At 43.3% G+C, this 17856-nt stretch overlaps 1 protein-coding gene and 6 non-coding genes across 7 annotated transcripts; all 7 read left to right on the forward strand.

Annotated features, from left to right (window-relative positions):
* Positions 1-1894: 1894 nt before the first annotated feature.
* On the forward strand, positions 1895-2087 carry LOC138360774 (U2 spliceosomal RNA). Its single transcript, XR_011226640.1, has one exon. It is a non-coding gene; the product is annotated as a U2 spliceosomal RNA (small nuclear RNA).
* A 2619-nt stretch (positions 2088-4706) lies between these two features.
* LOC138360775 (U2 spliceosomal RNA) lies at positions 4707-4899 on the forward strand. Its single transcript, XR_011226641.1, has one exon. It is a non-coding gene; the product is annotated as a U2 spliceosomal RNA (small nuclear RNA).
* A 2619-nt stretch (positions 4900-7518) lies between these two features.
* LOC138360776 (U2 spliceosomal RNA) lies at positions 7519-7711 on the forward strand. The gene has a single exon (XR_011226642.1). It is a non-coding gene; the product is annotated as a U2 spliceosomal RNA (small nuclear RNA).
* A 2619-nt stretch (positions 7712-10330) lies between these two features.
* On the forward strand, positions 10331-10523 carry LOC138360777 (U2 spliceosomal RNA). The gene has a single exon (XR_011226643.1). It is a non-coding gene; the product is annotated as a U2 spliceosomal RNA (small nuclear RNA).
* Positions 10524-13142: 2619 nt separating this feature from the next.
* On the forward strand, positions 13143-13335 carry LOC138360778 (U2 spliceosomal RNA). Its single transcript, XR_011226644.1, has one exon. It is a non-coding gene; the product is annotated as a U2 spliceosomal RNA (small nuclear RNA).
* Positions 13336-15926: 2591 nt separating this feature from the next.
* On the forward strand, positions 15927-16119 carry LOC138360709 (U2 spliceosomal RNA). The gene has a single exon (XR_011226599.1). It is a non-coding gene; the product is annotated as a U2 spliceosomal RNA (small nuclear RNA).
* A 199-nt stretch (positions 16120-16318) lies between these two features.
* Positions 16319-17809, forward strand: LOC138360625 (uncharacterized protein T26G10.4-like). Its single transcript, XM_069320315.1, has one exon. The coding sequence runs from the start codon at positions 16319-16321 to the stop codon at positions 17807-17809; it is 1491 nt and encodes a 496-aa protein (XP_069176416.1).
* The last annotated feature ends 47 nt before the right edge of the window (positions 17810-17856 follow it).

The following is a 17856-nucleotide window of genomic DNA, read 5'->3' on the forward strand; positions in this document are numbered from 1 at the left end:
GCATGCTCTTCTTTTTTTTACAGAATTACTCACTCTCCCTTGTGAGTGAGGGAGGGAGGGAGGAGTGTGTGTGTATATCACTCGGAATTCCTTAGTCGGCTCTGACGGCGAAATTATATTCATACATACATCAAGATTAGACGTTTATCTATTTAATTTACCATTGCTGGAATGTACCAATGCGTAATAAAGACGAAATTCGACTTGAGATGGAGGGAGGTGTTGCTTTGGTGTGGTTTACACGGCAACTCAACGATCGTTTGCCACTTCCACGCTTGCCTGCCAGCCGGCCAGCCACTAGCCTCAAAGTGAATTCCAGTGTCTTGATTAGCTTTACAATCCATCATTTACCTCAATACACACTAACAATGTGTATTTATATACTTCAATCGAGCATTCGATGCACACATTCACCTGTAATATATACGTCAATGAAACCCAGAACCCACCCAAGTTCAAGCGCACCTGCACTCTCACCCCTCTCCATTTGAATGCTAGTTTCCTATTTAGATTTCAAATGCTTCATTCACCCCTCTAAACACCACCGACGTATATTTACATTCTTTATTTAGGCAATGTATGCAGGCACACATTCATTCACGTAAAATAACGAATAAAATTGATATAGAATCTACTATAATTTGCAAAGCGACCAACCACCAAATGTCATTGTGAAAGCTAGTTTCGTAATTAGCTTTGCAATACTTCATTTACCTCCCTAAACACCAACAATGAGCGAGTATTTGTATACTCGGTAAAAGCGATGGATGGATTCCTTACACATTCACATATATTAAGCAATGAATTTGCTATAGTACCTACAGTACTCAGACTTCTCGAATTACTTACATCTTCTTATATCTTAACTTTGTTGTTCATTCAACAACAGAGTCGTTTTCCAGGGAATCCCGTTATGTTAGATGATGCATCGCCTCGCCTCGCCTCGCATGGCATCGAATCGCATGTCATTGCATCGCATCGCATTGAACTGCATGGTATTGAATCACAAGGCATTGAATGGCATGGCATGGCATGGCATGGCATGGCATGGCATCACGTCTCTCGTCTCTCGTCTCTCGTCTCTCGTCTCTCGTCTCTAGTCTCTAGTCTCTAGTCTCTCGTCTCTCGTCTCTCGTCTCTCGTCTCTCGTCTCTCGTCTCTCGTCTCTCGTCTCTCGTCTCTCGTCTCTCGTCTCTCGTCTCTCGTCTCTCGTCTCTCGTCTCTCGTCTCTCGTCTCTCGTCTCTCGTCTCTCGCCTCTCGCCTCTCGCCTCTCGCCTCTAGCCTCTAGCCTCTAGCCTCTCGCCACCCAGCCCTGCCTCGCTTCGCCTCGTCTCCGGTTTGTGAAAACGATGTATCAAGCAAAGTGTTAGATGTGAAAAAGTCGTGATATATATACAAAAATGGAATAGTTGGCGCGTAATAGTGCTGTTCGTTTTCTGTTATGGTATCAGAGAGAGAACGTCTCCTATTTATATTTTTTGACGAGCGTTGGCGTAACAGGCCCCTTGCACTTTTAATTCGTTATTGTACTTTTCAAAAGCTGTAGCTACCTTAAGACACATGACAAATGGAGGTTTATGTATTAGAGTTAAGCGCTATACTCCCTGGCCAGGAGCGAATTCGTGAAACGCCACGCGAGTCTGTTTACCACTTTGCCGCCAGTTACATATTCACTACTCATGAATGAAACCATGTAATATCATGAATTTGCATATATATATAAATTCATTGATCAGGTAAGAAATGGTTAAAGCCTTTACTGCATGGCGTTTATATGTATGCTTGAATTCGAATATTACTCAACGATAATCACATGCCCTTTTGCAATTGAAACTCGCTACGTGGTTTCTAGCCGCAATTGTTGCCTGGTGTTGCAGAGCAACCATGCATCCTATCGCTTCTCGGCCTTTTGGCTAAGATCAAAGTGTAGTATCTGTTCTTATCAGCTTAATATCTGATACGATCCCCATGTGGGATCCTCGATATTAAACTGATTTTTGCAACATGGCGAAGTGCTAGGAGCTTGCTCCACCTTTGCCGCGGATCGGCCCGGTATTGCAGTACCTCTGGGATCGGTCCACTCCCTTCGGGGAGACCAAAAACAACCCTATCAACTAGTCAAAATCAAGTAGGAGACGATTATGTTAATTGGTTATGTACATTAATGAATCGTGTTAATTTGAATTGCAGTAATTACTTCACACCAGCCAACATCGTATGAGGAAAAAGCCTTGGAACGAGCAGCAGAAGTGAGTCAGTCGAGTCCGGGTTTGATGGGTCGAAGCTGAACAACTGCAACGAGTTAGAGGGAAGGAAGGAAGGAAGGAAGGAAGGAAGGAAGGAAGGAAGGAAGGAAGGAAGGAAGGAAGGAAGGAAGGAAGGAAGGAGAAAGAAGGAGAAAGAAGGAGAGTGAGGTGAGTAATATCATTTAATAACTTTAGATTAAAGATTATGTGCGAGCAAAGAAATACGATGGTTGGTGTGGAAGGAAAGAAGTTGATTTTATGAATGGGGGGTTGCCAGTTAATGCAATATTAATTGATTTTGTTTGTTTTCTGAGATAGGTTATATAGGGTGAAGTTTTTCTCTATTTATATAAGTGTGGAAACTGGTTTAGATAGCTTAGTGGTTTGTTATGAAAAGGCTGGTAGAGATGGGTTGAATAGTGTTAGACTTGTGTCTGCATTTAGTGGAGAACTGGATTTGGTATTTAAATGGCATCTAATATGACGTAGTCATTGTGCAAATAAACTCTAAATCAACGGGTTTACTATGATCGAGAACCTAACTATAATAGTTACCCATTGTTGGCATGCTCTTCTTTTTTTTACAGAATTACTCACTCTCCCTTGTGAGTGAGGGAGGGAGGGAGGAGTGTGTGTGTATATCACTCGGAATTCCTTAGTCGGCTCTGACGGCGAAATTATATTCATACATACATCAAGATTAGACGTTTATCTATTTAATTTACCATTGCTGGAATGTACCAATGCGTAATAAAGACGAAATTCGACTTGAGATGGAGGGAGGTGTTGCTTTGGTGTGGTTTTACACGGCAACTCAACGATCGTTTGCCACTTCCACGCTTGCCTGCCAGCCGGCCAGCCACTAGCCTCAAAGTGAATTCCAGTGTCTTGATTAGCTTTACAATCCATCATTTACCTCAATACACACTAACAATGTGTATTTATATACTTCAATCGAGCATTCGATGCACACATTCACCTGTAATATATACGTCAATGAAACCCAGAACCCACCCAAGTTCAAGCGCACCTGCACTCTCACCCCTCTCCATTTGAATGCTAGTTTCCTATTTAGATTTCAAATGCTTCATTCACCCCTCTAAACACCACCGACGTATATTTACATTCTTTATTTAGGCAATGTATGCAGGCACACATTCATTCACGTAAAATAACGAATAAAATTGATATAGAATCTACTATAATTTGCAAAGCGACCAACCACCAAATGTCATTGTGAAAGCTAGTTTCGTAATTAGCTTTGCAATACTTCATTTACCTCCCTAAACACCAACAATGAGCGAGTATTTGTATACTCGGTAAAAGCGATGGATGGATTCCTTACACATTCACATATATTAAGCAATGAATTTGCTATAGTACCTACAGTACTCAGACTTCTCGAATTACTTACATCTTCTTATATCTTAACTTTGTTGTTCATTCAACAACAGAGTCGTTTTCCAGGGAATCCCGTTATGTTAGATGATGCATCGCCTCGCCTCGCCTCGCATGGCATCGAATCGCATGTCATTGCATCGCATCGCATTGAACTGCATGGTATTGAATCACAAGGCATTGAATGGCATGGCATGGCATGGCATGGCATGGCATGGCATCACGTCTCTCGTCTCTCGTCTCTCGTCTCTCGTCTCTCGTCTCTAGTCTCTAGTCTCTAGTCTCTCGTCTCTCGTCTCTCGTCTCTCGTCTCTCGTCTCTCGTCTCTCGTCTCTCGTCTCTCGTCTCTCGTCTCTCGTCTCTCGTCTCTCGTCTCTCGTCTCTCGTCTCTCGTCTCTCGTCTCTCGTCTCTCGTCTCTCGCCTCTCGCCTCTCGCCTCTCGCCTCTAGCCTCTAGCCTCTAGCCTCTCGCCACCCAGCCCTGCCTCGCTTCGCCTCGTCTCCGGTTTGTGAAAACGATGTATCAAGCAAAGTGTTAGATGTGAAAAAGTCGTGATATATATACAAAAATGGAATAGTTGGCGCGTAATAGTGCTGTTCGTTTTCTGTTATGGTATCAGAGAGAGAACGTCTCCTATTTATATTTTTTGACGAGCGTTGGCGTAACAGGCCCCTTGCACTTTTAATTCGTTATTGTACTTTTCAAAAGCTGTAGCTACCTTAAGACACATGACAAATGGAGGTTTATGTATTAGAGTTAAGCGCTATACTCCCTGGCCAGGAGCGAATTCGTGAAACGCCACGCGAGTCTGTTTACCACTTTGCCGCCAGTTACATATTCACTACTCATGAATGAAACCATGTAATATCATGAATTTGCATATATATATAAATTCATTGATCAGGTAAGAAATGGTTAAAGCCTTTACTGCATGGCGTTTATATGTATGCTTGAATTCGAATATTACTCAACGATAATCACATGCCCTTTTGCAATTGAAACTCGCTACGTGGTTTCTAGCCGCAATTGTTGCCTGGTGTTGCAGAGCAACCATGCATCCTATCGCTTCTCGGCCTTTTGGCTAAGATCAAAGTGTAGTATCTGTTCTTATCAGCTTAATATCTGATACGATCCCCATGTGGGATCCTCGATATTAAACTGATTTTTGCAACATGGCGAAGTGCTAGGAGCTTGCTCCACCTTTGCCGCGGATCGGCCCGGTATTGCAGTACCTCTGGGATCGGTCCACTCCCTTCGGGGAGACCAAAAACAACCCTATCAACTAGTCAAAATCAAGTAGGAGACGATTATGTTAATTGGTTATGTACATTAATGAATCGTGTTAATTTGAATTGCAGTAATTACTTCACACCAGCCAACATCGTATGAGGAAAAAGCCTTGGAACGAGCAGCAGAAGTGAGTCAGTCGAGTCCGGGTTTGATGGGTCGAAGCTGAACAACTGCAACGAGTTAGAGGGAAGGAAGGAAGGAAGGAAGGAAGGAAGGAAGGAAGGAAGGAAGGAAGGAAGGAAGGAAGGAAGGAAGGAAGGAAGGAGAAAGAAGGAGAAAGAAGGAGAGTGAGGTGAGTAATATCATTTAATAACTTTAGATTAAAGATTATGTGCGAGCAAAGAAATACGATGGTTGGTGTGGAAGGAAAGAAGTTGATTTTATGAATGGGGGGTTGCCAGTTAATGCAATATTAATTGATTTTGTTTGTTTTCTGAGATAGGTTATATAGGGTGAAGTTTTTCTCTATTTATATAAGTGTGGAAACTGGTTTAGATAGCTTAGTGGTTTGTTATGAAAAGGCTGGTAGAGATGGGTTGAATAGTGTTAGACTTGTGTCTGCATTTAGTGGAGAACTGGATTTGGTATTTAAATGGCATCTAATATGACGTAGTCATTGTGCAAATAAACTCTAAATCAACGGGTTTACTATGATCGAGAACCTAACTATAATAGTTACCCATTGTTGGCATGCTCTTCTTTTTTTTACAGAATTACTCACTCTCCCTTGTGAGTGAGGGAGGGAGGGAGGAGTGTGTGTGTATATCACTCGGAATTCCTTAGTCGGCTCTGACGGCGAAATTATATTCATACATACATCAAGATTAGACGTTTATCTATTTAATTTACCATTGCTGGAATGTACCAATGCGTAATAAAGACGAAATTCGACTTGAGATGGAGGGAGGTGTTGCTTTGGTGTGGTTTTACACGGCAACTCAACGATCGTTTGCCACTTCCACGCTTGCCTGCCAGCCGGCCAGCCACTAGCCTCAAAGTGAATTCCAGTGTCTTGATTAGCTTTACAATCCATCATTTACCTCAATACACACTAACAATGTGTATTTATATACTTCAATCGAGCATTCGATGCACACATTCACCTGTAATATATACGTCAATGAAACCCAGAACCCACCCAAGTTCAAGCGCACCTGCACTCTCACCCCTCTCCATTTGAATGCTAGTTTCCTATTTAGATTTCAAATGCTTCATTCACCCCTCTAAACACCACCGACGTATATTTACATTCTTTATTTAGGCAATGTATGCAGGCACACATTCATTCACGTAAAATAACGAATAAAATTGATATAGAATCTACTATAATTTGCAAAGCGACCAACCACCAAATGTCATTGTGAAAGCTAGTTTCGTAATTAGCTTTGCAATACTTCATTTACCTCCCTAAACACCAACAATGAGCGAGTATTTGTATACTCGGTAAAAGCGATGGATGGATTCCTTACACATTCACATATATTAAGCAATGAATTTGCTATAGTACCTACAGTACTCAGACTTCTCGAATTACTTACATCTTCTTATATCTTAACTTTGTTGTTCATTCAACAACAGAGTCGTTTTCCAGGGAATCCCGTTATGTTAGATGATGCATCGCCTCGCCTCGCCTCGCATGGCATCGAATCGCATGTCATTGCATCGCATCGCATTGAACTGCATGGTATTGAATCACAAGGCATTGAATGGCATGGCATGGCATGGCATGGCATGGCATGGCATCACGTCTCTCGTCTCTCGTCTCTCGTCTCTCGTCTCTCGTCTCTAGTCTCTAGTCTCTAGTCTCTCGTCTCTCGTCTCTCGTCTCTCGTCTCTCGTCTCTCGTCTCTCGTCTCTCGTCTCTCGTCTCTCGTCTCTCGTCTCTCGTCTCTCGTCTCTCGTCTCTCGTCTCTCGTCTCTCGTCTCTCGTCTCTCGTCTCTCGCCTCTCGCCTCTCGCCTCTCGCCTCTAGCCTCTAGCCTCTAGCCTCTCGCCACCCAGCCCTGCCTCGCTTCGCCTCGTCTCCGGTTTGTGAAAACGATGTATCAAGCAAAGTGTTAGATGTGAAAAAGTCGTGATATATATACAAAAATGGAATAGTTGGCGCGTAATAGTGCTGTTCGTTTTCTGTTATGGTATCAGAGAGAGAACGTCTCCTATTTATATTTTTTGACGAGCGTTGGCGTAACAGGCCCCTTGCACTTTTAATTCGTTATTGTACTTTTCAAAAGCTGTAGCTACCTTAAGACACATGACAAATGGAGGTTTATGTATTAGAGTTAAGCGCTATACTCCCTGGCCAGGAGCGAATTCGTGAAACGCCACGCGAGTCTGTTTACCACTTTGCCGCCAGTTACATATTCACTACTCATGAATGAAACCATGTAATATCATGAATTTGCATATATATATAAATTCATTGATCAGGTAAGAAATGGTTAAAGCCTTTACTGCATGGCGTTTATATGTATGCTTGAATTCGAATATTACTCAACGATAATCACATGCCCTTTTGCAATTGAAACTCGCTACGTGGTTTCTAGCCGCAATTGTTGCCTGGTGTTGCAGAGCAACCATGCATCCTATCGCTTCTCGGCCTTTTGGCTAAGATCAAAGTGTAGTATCTGTTCTTATCAGCTTAATATCTGATACGATCCCCATGTGGGATCCTCGATATTAAACTGATTTTTGCAACATGGCGAAGTGCTAGGAGCTTGCTCCACCTTTGCCGCGGATCGGCCCGGTATTGCAGTACCTCTGGGATCGGTCCACTCCCTTCGGGGAGACCAAAAACAACCCTATCAACTAGTCAAAATCAAGTAGGAGACGATTATGTTAATTGGTTATGTACATTAATGAATCGTGTTAATTTGAATTGCAGTAATTACTTCACACCAGCCAACATCGTATGAGGAAAAAGCCTTGGAACGAGCAGCAGAAGTGAGTCAGTCGAGTCCGGGTTTGATGGGTCGAAGCTGAACAACTGCAACGAGTTAGAGGGAAGGAAGGAAGGAAGGAAGGAAGGAAGGAAGGAAGGAAGGAAGGAAGGAAGGAAGGAAGGAAGGAAGGAAGGAAGGAGAAAGAAGGAGAAAGAAGGAGAGTGAGGTGAGTAATATCATTTAATAACTTTAGATTAAAGATTATGTGCGAGCAAAGAAATACGATGGTTGGTGTGGAAGGAAAGAAGTTGATTTTATGAATGGGGGGTTGCCAGTTAATGCAATATTAATTGATTTTGTTTGTTTTCTGAGATAGGTTATATAGGGTGAAGTTTTTCTCTATTTATATAAGTGTGGAAACTGGTTTAGATAGCTTAGTGGTTTGTTATGAAAAGGCTGGTAGAGATGGGTTGAATAGTGTTAGACTTGTGTCTGCATTTAGTGGAGAACTGGATTTGGTATTTAAATGGCATCTAATATGACGTAGTCATTGTGCAAATAAACTCTAAATCAACGGGTTTACTATGATCGAGAACCTAACTATAATAGTTACCCATTGTTGGCATGCTCTTCTTTTTTTTACAGAATTACTCACTCTCCCTTGTGAGTGAGGGAGGGAGGGAGGAGTGTGTGTGTATATCACTCGGAATTCCTTAGTCGGCTCTGACGGCGAAATTATATTCATACATACATCAAGATTAGACGTTTATCTATTTAATTTACCATTGCTGGAATGTACCAATGCGTAATAAAGACGAAATTCGACTTGAGATGGAGGGAGGTGTTGCTTTGGTGTGGTTTTACACGGCAACTCAACGATCGTTTGCCACTTCCACGCTTGCCTGCCAGCCGGCCAGCCACTAGCCTCAAAGTGAATTCCAGTGTCTTGATTAGCTTTACAATCCATCATTTACCTCAATACACACTAACAATGTGTATTTATATACTTCAATCGAGCATTCGATGCACACATTCACCTGTAATATATACGTCAATGAAACCCAGAACCCACCCAAGTTCAAGCGCACCTGCACTCTCACCCCTCTCCATTTGAATGCTAGTTTCCTATTTAGATTTCAAATGCTTCATTCACCCCTCTAAACACCACCGACGTATATTTACATTCTTTATTTAGGCAATGTATGCAGGCACACATTCATTCACGTAAAATAACGAATAAAATTGATATAGAATCTACTATAATTTGCAAAGCGACCAACCACCAAATGTCATTGTGAAAGCTAGTTTCGTAATTAGCTTTGCAATACTTCATTTACCTCCCTAAACACCAACAATGAGCGAGTATTTGTATACTCGGTAAAAGCGATGGATGGATTCCTTACACATTCACATATATTAAGCAATGAATTTGCTATAGTACCTACAGTACTCAGACTTCTCGAATTACTTACATCTTCTTATATCTTAACTTTGTTGTTCATTCAACAACAGAGTCGTTTTCCAGGGAATCCCGTTATGTTAGATGATGCATCGCCTCGCCTCGCCTCGCATGGCATCGAATCGCATGTCATTGCATCGCATCGCATTGAACTGCATGGTATTGAATCACAAGGCATTGAATGGCATGGCATGGCATGGCATGGCATGGCATGGCATCACGTCTCTCGTCTCTCGTCTCTCGTCTCTCGTCTCTCGTCTCTAGTCTCTAGTCTCTAGTCTCTCGTCTCTCGTCTCTCGTCTCTCGTCTCTCGTCTCTCGTCTCTCGTCTCTCGTCTCTCGTCTCTCGTCTCTCGTCTCTCGTCTCTCGTCTCTCGTCTCTCGTCTCTCGTCTCTCGTCTCTCGTCTCTCGTCTCTCGCCTCTCGCCTCTCGCCTCTCGCCTCTAGCCTCTAGCCTCTAGCCTCTCGCCACCCAGCCCTGCCTCGCTTCGCCTCGTCTCCGGTTTGTGAAAACGATGTATCAAGCAAAGTGTTAGATGTGAAAAAGTCGTGATATATATACAAAAATGGAATAGTTGGCGCGTAATAGTGCTGTTCGTTTTCTGTTATGGTATCAGAGAGAGAACGTCTCCTATTTATATTTTTTGACGAGCGTTGGCGTAACAGGCCCCTTGCACTTTTAATTCGTTATTGTACTTTTCAAAAGCTGTAGCTACCTTAAGACACATGACAAATGGAGGTTTATGTATTAGAGTTAAGCGCTATACTCCCTGGCCAGGAGCGAATTCGTGAAACGCCACGCGAGTCTGTTTACCACTTTGCCGCCAGTTACATATTCACTACTCATGAATGAAACCATGTAATATCATGAATTTGCATATATATATAAATTCATTGATCAGGTAAGAAATGGTTAAAGCCTTTACTGCATGGCGTTTATATGTATGCTTGAATTCGAATATTACTCAACGATAATCACATGCCCTTTTGCAATTGAAACTCGCTACGTGGTTTCTAGCCGCAATTGTTGCCTGGTGTTGCAGAGCAACCATGCATCCTATCGCTTCTCGGCCTTTTGGCTAAGATCAAAGTGTAGTATCTGTTCTTATCAGCTTAATATCTGATACGATCCCCATGTGGGATCCTCGATATTAAACTGATTTTTGCAACATGGCGAAGTGCTAGGAGCTTGCTCCACCTTTGCCGCGGATCGGCCCGGTATTGCAGTACCTCTGGGATCGGTCCACTCCCTTCGGGGAGACCAAAAACAACCCTATCAACTAGTCAAAATCAAGTAGGAGACGATTATGTTAATTGGTTATGTACATTAATGAATCGTGTTAATTTGAATTGCAGTAATTACTTCACACCAGCCAACATCGTATGAGGAAAAAGCCTTGGAACGAGCAGCAGAAGTGAGTCAGTCGAGTCCGGGTTTGATGGGTCGAAGCTGAACAACTGCAACGAGTTAGAGGGAAGGAAGGAAGGAAGGAAGGAAGGAAGGAAGGAAGGAAGGAAGGAAGGAAGGAAGGAAGGAAGGAAGGAAGGAAGGAGAAAGAAGGAGAAAGAAGGAGAGTGAGGTGAGTAATATCATTTAATAACTTTAGATTAAAGATTATGTGCGAGCAAAGAAATACGATGGTTGGTGTGGAAGGAAAGAAGTTGATTTTATGAATGGGGGGTTGCCAGTTAATGCAATATTAATTGATTTTGTTTGTTTTCTGAGATAGGTTATATAGGGTGAAGTTTTTCTCTATTTATATAAGTGTGGAAACTGGTTTAGATAGCTTAGTGGTTTGTTATGAAAAGGCTGGTAGAGATGGGTTGAATAGTGTTAGACTTGTGTCTGCATTTAGTGGAGAACTGGATTTGGTATTTAAATGGCATCTAATATGACGTAGTCATTGTGCAAATAAACTCTAAATCAACGGGTTTACTATGATCGAGAACCTAACTATAATAGTTACCCATTGTTGGCATGCTCTTCTTTTTTTTACAGAATTACTCACTCTCCCTTGTGAGTGAGGGAGGGAGGGAGGAGTGTGTGTGTATATCACTCGGAATTCCTTAGTCGGCTCTGACGGCGAAATTATATTCATACATACATCAAGATTAGACGTTTATCTATTTAATTTACCATTGCTGGAATGTACCAATGCGTAATAAAGACGAAATTCGACTTGAGATGGAGGGAGGTGTTGCTTTGGTGTGGTTTTACACGGCAACTCAACGATCGTTTGCCACTTCCACGCTTGCCTGCCAGCCGGCCAGCCACTAGCCTCAAAGTGAATTCCAGTGTCTTGATTAGCTTTACAATCCATCATTTACCTCAATACACACTAACAATGTGTATTTATATACTTCAATCGAGCATTCGATGCACACATTCACCTGTAATATATACGTCAATGAAACCCAGAACCCACCCAAGTTCAAGCGCACCTGCACTCTCACCCCTCTCCATTTGAATGCTAGTTTCCTATTTAGATTTCAAATGCTTCATTCACCCCTCTAAACACCACCGACGTATATTTACATTCTTTATTTAGGCAATGTATGCAGGCACACATTCATTCACGTAAAATAACGAATAAAATTGATATAGAATCTACTATAATTTGCAAAGCGACCAACCACCAAATGTCATTGTGAAAGCTAGTTTCGTAATTAGCTTTGCAATACTTCATTTACCTCCCTAAACACCAACAATGAGCGAGTATTTGTATACTCGGTAAAAGCGATGGATGGATTCCTTACACATTCACATATATTAAGCAATGAATTTGCTATAGTACCTACAGTACTCAGACTTCTCGAATTACTTACATCTTCTTATATCTTAACTTTGTTGTTCATTCAACAACAGAGTCGTTTTCCAGGGAATCCCGTTATGTTAGATGATGCATCGCCTCGCCTCGCCTCGCATGGCATCGAATCGCATGTCATTGCATCGCATCGCATTGAACTGCATGGTATTGAATCACAAGGCATTGAATGGCATGGCATGGCATGGCATGGCATGGCATGGCATCACGTCTCTCGTCTCTCGTCTCTCGTCTCTCGTCTCTCGTCTCTAGTCTCTAGTCTCTAGTCTCTCGTCTCTCGTCTCTCGTCTCTCGTCTCTCGTCTCTCGTCTCTCGTCTCTCGTCTCTCGTCTCTCGTCTCTCGTCTCTCGTCTCTCGTCTCTCGTCTCTCGTCTCTCGTCTCTCGTCTCTCGTCTCTCGTCTCTCGCCTCTCGCCTCTCGCCTCTCGCCTCTAGCCTCTAGCCTCTAGCCTCTCGCCACCCAGCCCTGCCTCGCTTCGCCTCGTCTCCGGTTTGTGAAAACGATGTATCAAGCAAAGTGTTAGATGTGAAAAAGTCGTGATATATATACAAAAATGGAATAGTTGGCGCGTAATAGTGCTGTTCGTTTTCTGTTATGGTATCAGAGAGAGAACGTCTCCTATTTATATTTTTTGACGAGCGTTGGCGTAACAGGCCCCTTGCACTTTTAATTCGTTATTGTACTTTTCAAAAGCTGTAGCTACCTTAAGACACATGACAAATGGAGGTTTATGTATTAGAGTTAAGCGCTATACTCCCTGGCCAGGAGCGAATTCGTGAAACGCCACGCGAGTCTGTTTACCACTTTGCCGCCAGTTACATATTCACTACTCATGAATGAAACCATGTAATATCATGAATTTGCATATATATATAAATTCATTGATCAGGTAAGAAATGGTTAAAGCCTTTACTGCATGGCGTTTATATGTATGCTTGAATTCGAATATTACTCAACGATAATCACATGCCCTTTTGCAATTGAAACTCGCTACGTGGTTTCTAGCCGCAATTGTTGCCTGGTGTTGCAGAGCAACCATGCATCCTATCGCTTCTCGGCCTTTTGGCTAAGATCAAAGTGTAGTATCTGTTCTTATCAGCTTAATATCTGATACGATCCCCATGTGGGATCCTCGATATTAAACTGATTTTTGCAACATGGCGAAGTGCTAGGAGCTTGCTCCACCTTTGCCGCGGATCGGCCCGGTATTGCAGTACCTCTGGGATCGGTCCACTCCCTTCGGGGAGACCAAAAACAACCCTATCAACTAGTCAAAATCAAGTAGGAGACGATTATGTTAATTGGTTATGTACATTAATGAATCGTGTTAATTTGAATTGCAGTAATTACTTCACACCAGCCAACATCGTATGAGGAAAAAGCCTTGGAACGAGCAGCAGAAGTGAGTCAGTCGAGTCCGGGTTTGATGGGTCGAAGCTGAACAACTGCAACGAGTTAGAGGGAAGGAAGGAAGGAAGGAAGGAAGGAAGGAAGGAAGGAAGGAAGGAAGGAAGGAAGGAAGGAAGGAAGGAAGGAAGGAGAAAGAAGGAGAAAGAAGGAGAGTGAGGTGAGTAATATCATTTAATAACTTTAGATTAAAGATTATGTGCGAGCAAAGAAATACGATGGTTGGTGTGGAAGGAAAGAAGTTGATTTTATGAATGGGGGGTTGCCAGTTAATGCAATATTAATTGATTTTGTTTGTTTTCTGAGATAGGTTATATAGGGTGAAGTTTTTCTCTATTTATATAAGTGTGGAAACTGGTTTAGATAGCTTAGTGGTTTGTTATGAAAAGGCTGGTAGAGATGGGTTGAATAGTGTTAGACTTGTGTCTGCATTTAGTGGAGAACTGGATTTGGTATTTAAATGGCATCTAATATGACGTAGTCATTGTGCAAATAAACTCTAAATCAACGGGTTTACTATGATCGAGAACCTAACTATAATAGTTACCCATTGTTGGCATGCTCTTCTTTTTTTTACAGAATTACTCACTCTCCCTTGTGAGTGAGGGAGGGAGGGAGGAGTGTGTGTGTATATCACTCGGAATTCCTTAGTCGGCTCTGACGGCGAAATTATATTCATACATACATCAAGATTAGACGTTTATCTATTTAATTTACCATTGCTGGAATGTACCAATGCGTAATAAAGACGAAATTCGACTTGAGATGGAGGGAGGTGTTGCTTTGGTGTGGTTTTACACGGCAACTCAACGATCGTTTGCCACTTCCACGCTTGCCTGCCAGCCGGCCAGCCACTAGCCTCAAAGTGAATTCCAGTGTCTTGATTAGCTTTACAATCCATCATTTACCTCAATACACACTAACAATGTGTATTTATATACTTCAATCGAGCATTCGATGCACACATTCACCTGTAATATATACGTCAATGAAACCCAGAACCCACCCAAGTTCAAGCGCACCTGCACTCTCACCCCTCTCCATTTGAATGCTAGTTTCCTATTTAGATTTCAAATGCTTCATTCACCCCTCTAAACACCACCGACGTATATTTACATTCTTTATTTAGGCAATGTATGCAGGCACACATTCATTCACGTAAAATAACGAATAAAATTGATATAGAATCTACTATAATTTGCAAAGCGACCAACCACCAAATGTCATTGTGAAAGCTAGTTTCGTAATTAGCTTTGCAATACTTCATTTACCTCCCTAAACACCAACAATGAGCGAGTATTTGTATACTCGGTAAAAGCGATGGATGGATTCCTTACACATTCACATATATTAAGCAATGAATTTGCTATAGTACCTACAGTACTCAGACTTCTCGAATTACTTACATCTTCTTATATCTTAACTTTGTTGTTCATTCAACAACAGAGTCGTTTTCCAGGGAATCCCGTTATGTTAGATGATGCATCGCCTCGCCTCGCCTCGCATGGCATCGAATCGCATGTCATTGCATCGCATCGCATTGAACTGCATGGTATTGAATCACAAGGCATTGAATGGCATGGCATGGCATGGCATGGCATGGCATGGCATCACGTCTCTCGTCTCTCGTCTCTCGTCTCTCGTCTCTCGTCTCTAGTCTCTAGTCTCTAGTCTCTAGTCTCTCGTCTCTCGTCTCTCGTCTCTCGTCTCTCGTCTCTCGTCTCTCGTCTCTCGTCTCTCGTCTCTCGTCTCTCGTCTCTCGTCTCTCGTCTCTCGTCTCTCGCCTCTCGCCTCTCGCCTCTCGCCTCTAGCCTCTAGCCTCTAGCCTCTCGCCACCCAGCCCTGCCTCGCTTCGCCTCGTCTCCGGTTTGTGAAAACGATGTATCAAGCAAAGTGTTAGATGTGAAAAAGTCGTGATATATATACAAAAATGGAATAGTTGGCGCGTAATAGTGCTGTTCGTTTTCTGTTATGGTATCAGAGAGAGAACGTCTCCTATTTATATTTTTTGACGAGCGTTGGCGTAACAGGCCCCTTGCACTTTTAATTCGTTATTGTACTTTTCAAAAGCTGTAGCTACCTTAAGACACATGACAAATGGAGGTTTATGTATTAGAGTTAAGCGCTATACTCCCTGGCCAGGAGCGAATTCGTGAAACGCCACGCGAGTCTGTTTACCACTTTGCCGCCAGTTACATATTCACTACTCATGAATGAAACCATGTAATATCATGAATTTGCATATATATATAAATTCATTGATCAGGTAAGAAATGGTTAAAGCCTTTACTGCATGGCGTTTATATGTATGCTTGAATTCGAATATTACTCAACGATAATCACATGCCCTTTTGCAATTGAAACTCGCTACGTGGTTTCTAGCCGCAATTGTTGCCTGGTGTTGCAGAGCAACCATGCATCCTATCGCTTCTCGGCCTTTTGGCTAAGATCAAAGTGTAGTATCTGTTCTTATCAGCTTAATATCTGATACGATCCCCATGTGGGATCCTCGATATTAAACTGATTTTTGCAACATGGCGAAGTGCTAGGAGCTTGCTCCACCTTTGCCGCGGATCGGCCCGGTATTGCAGTACCTCTGGGATCGGTCGCTATCCTGAAGCTAGAAGCTATCCTGAGGACTGCAATCAACACAGGACTCGAAGCTGACCCTGACCTGAAACACCCCTGCCTAGCATATGCTGACGACATCACCTTGCTAGCCGGGACAGAAGAGAGGTTGCAAGCTCTACTGAACACAGTTGGAAGAGCCTGCCAAGCTGCAAACCTCACACTTAACCCGAACAAGTGCTACTCCATGCACTTGTCAGGACGGACACCAGTGGGTTTGAGAGAAACCCAGTTCCAGATCGCCGGAAGAAACATCCAGTATCGACTTGGGGGAGAACACTCCAAGTTCTTAGGACGACCTGTCGGCTTCCAACTGATGTCTGGCGACTCCTCAATTGATGAGTACATTGAACTTGGGAAGAAAGTTCTCATGAGCAAGTTGGCTCCATGGCAGAGACTCGACGCACTGAAGACATTTGTTTTCTCCTCGACAGTCTTTGCCATGAGGACTTGGCAGTTTAAGAAGACCACTTGGACCAAACTGGATGATGCACTGAAACCCCACATCAAGAAGACCCTCTACCTACCAAGCCGCGCAGCCAACGGATACCTGTATGGCAGCACACGAGCAGGATCCTGTGGGATCCCTCTAGCAGCAGAAGACTCCGACCTATTCCTAATCGACACTGCATTCAAACTCCTAAACTCGCCAGATGTTGATACAAGGGATATCGCACGAGAAGACTGCCGCCTCGTAGTGGCCAAAAGAAGACAAGAAGAAGAAGAAGAAGTAACTCCTGAACATGTCTGCTCCTATCTCTCCAAGGCCGAACTACCTGGAAGATCCAGCACTATCCAAACCATCTGGTCTCGGGCAAGAGATGCCTCTGGAAGAATGGAAACGACATGGACAGCTGATGGAGAGAACGTCTCCATAACCTGTGGTGACAAGACCTTGAAGGCTGCTGCAAGAAGAATTGTAGCCAGAACCATCAGAAACCATCACAGACAACTTCGCGACGCCCGCCTACACACACTACGAGACCAAGGAAAAGCGATGTGTGTAGTCTCTCAAGAAAAAGCCTCCTCCCACTTCATGAGAGAGGGGGAGTACACAACGTTTGCTGACTGGCGCTTCATCCACCGAGCAAGGTTGAACTTGCTTCCCCTGAATGGAGCCACCCGACGACCAAACACCAACAAGAACTGCCGACGATGCGCCTGGCAAATTGAAACTTTGCCACATGTCATGTGTCACTGCATGACATACTCGGACGCCTACAGAAGACGCCACAACGCCTTGGTGGACAGGATCAAGACAGCCGCCTTGGGACGCCACTGGAAAGTGACAGCAGAAAACCAGCGAGTTCCAAGAGCAGACAGTGTTCTGAAACCCGACCTCGTCATTGAGAAGGACAACGAACTGCTGATCATAGATGTCACCTGCCCCTTCGAGAACACGGAAGCCGCCTTCACGGAAGCTCGGACCGAAAAGGAGATGAAGTACGCCGACCTCGCCGCCGAGATGAGGGCCCTGCCGCGGTACAACAGAGTGACCGTCCACGCCTTCATCGTAGGACCCCTAGGATCGTACGACCCCCACAACGAGCGTCTGATGAAGAGATTGGCTTCGAAGAAGTACCTCGCGACCTTCAGGAAGCTGTGTGTGAGCGACGCCATCAGATGGTCGAGGATGCGGTACATCGAGCACATCACTGGAGCACGACAGTATGAATGATATGTATAATATGTATATTAGCTTGTATGTAAAAAATTTTGTATTGT

Source organism: Procambarus clarkii, unplaced genomic scaffold, assembly GCF_040958095.1.
Source record: "Procambarus clarkii isolate CNS0578487 unplaced genomic scaffold, FALCON_Pclarkii_2.0 HiC_scaffold_116, whole genome shotgun sequence".
Classification (NCBI taxonomy): Eukaryota; Metazoa; Arthropoda; class Malacostraca; order Decapoda; family Cambaridae; genus Procambarus; species Procambarus clarkii.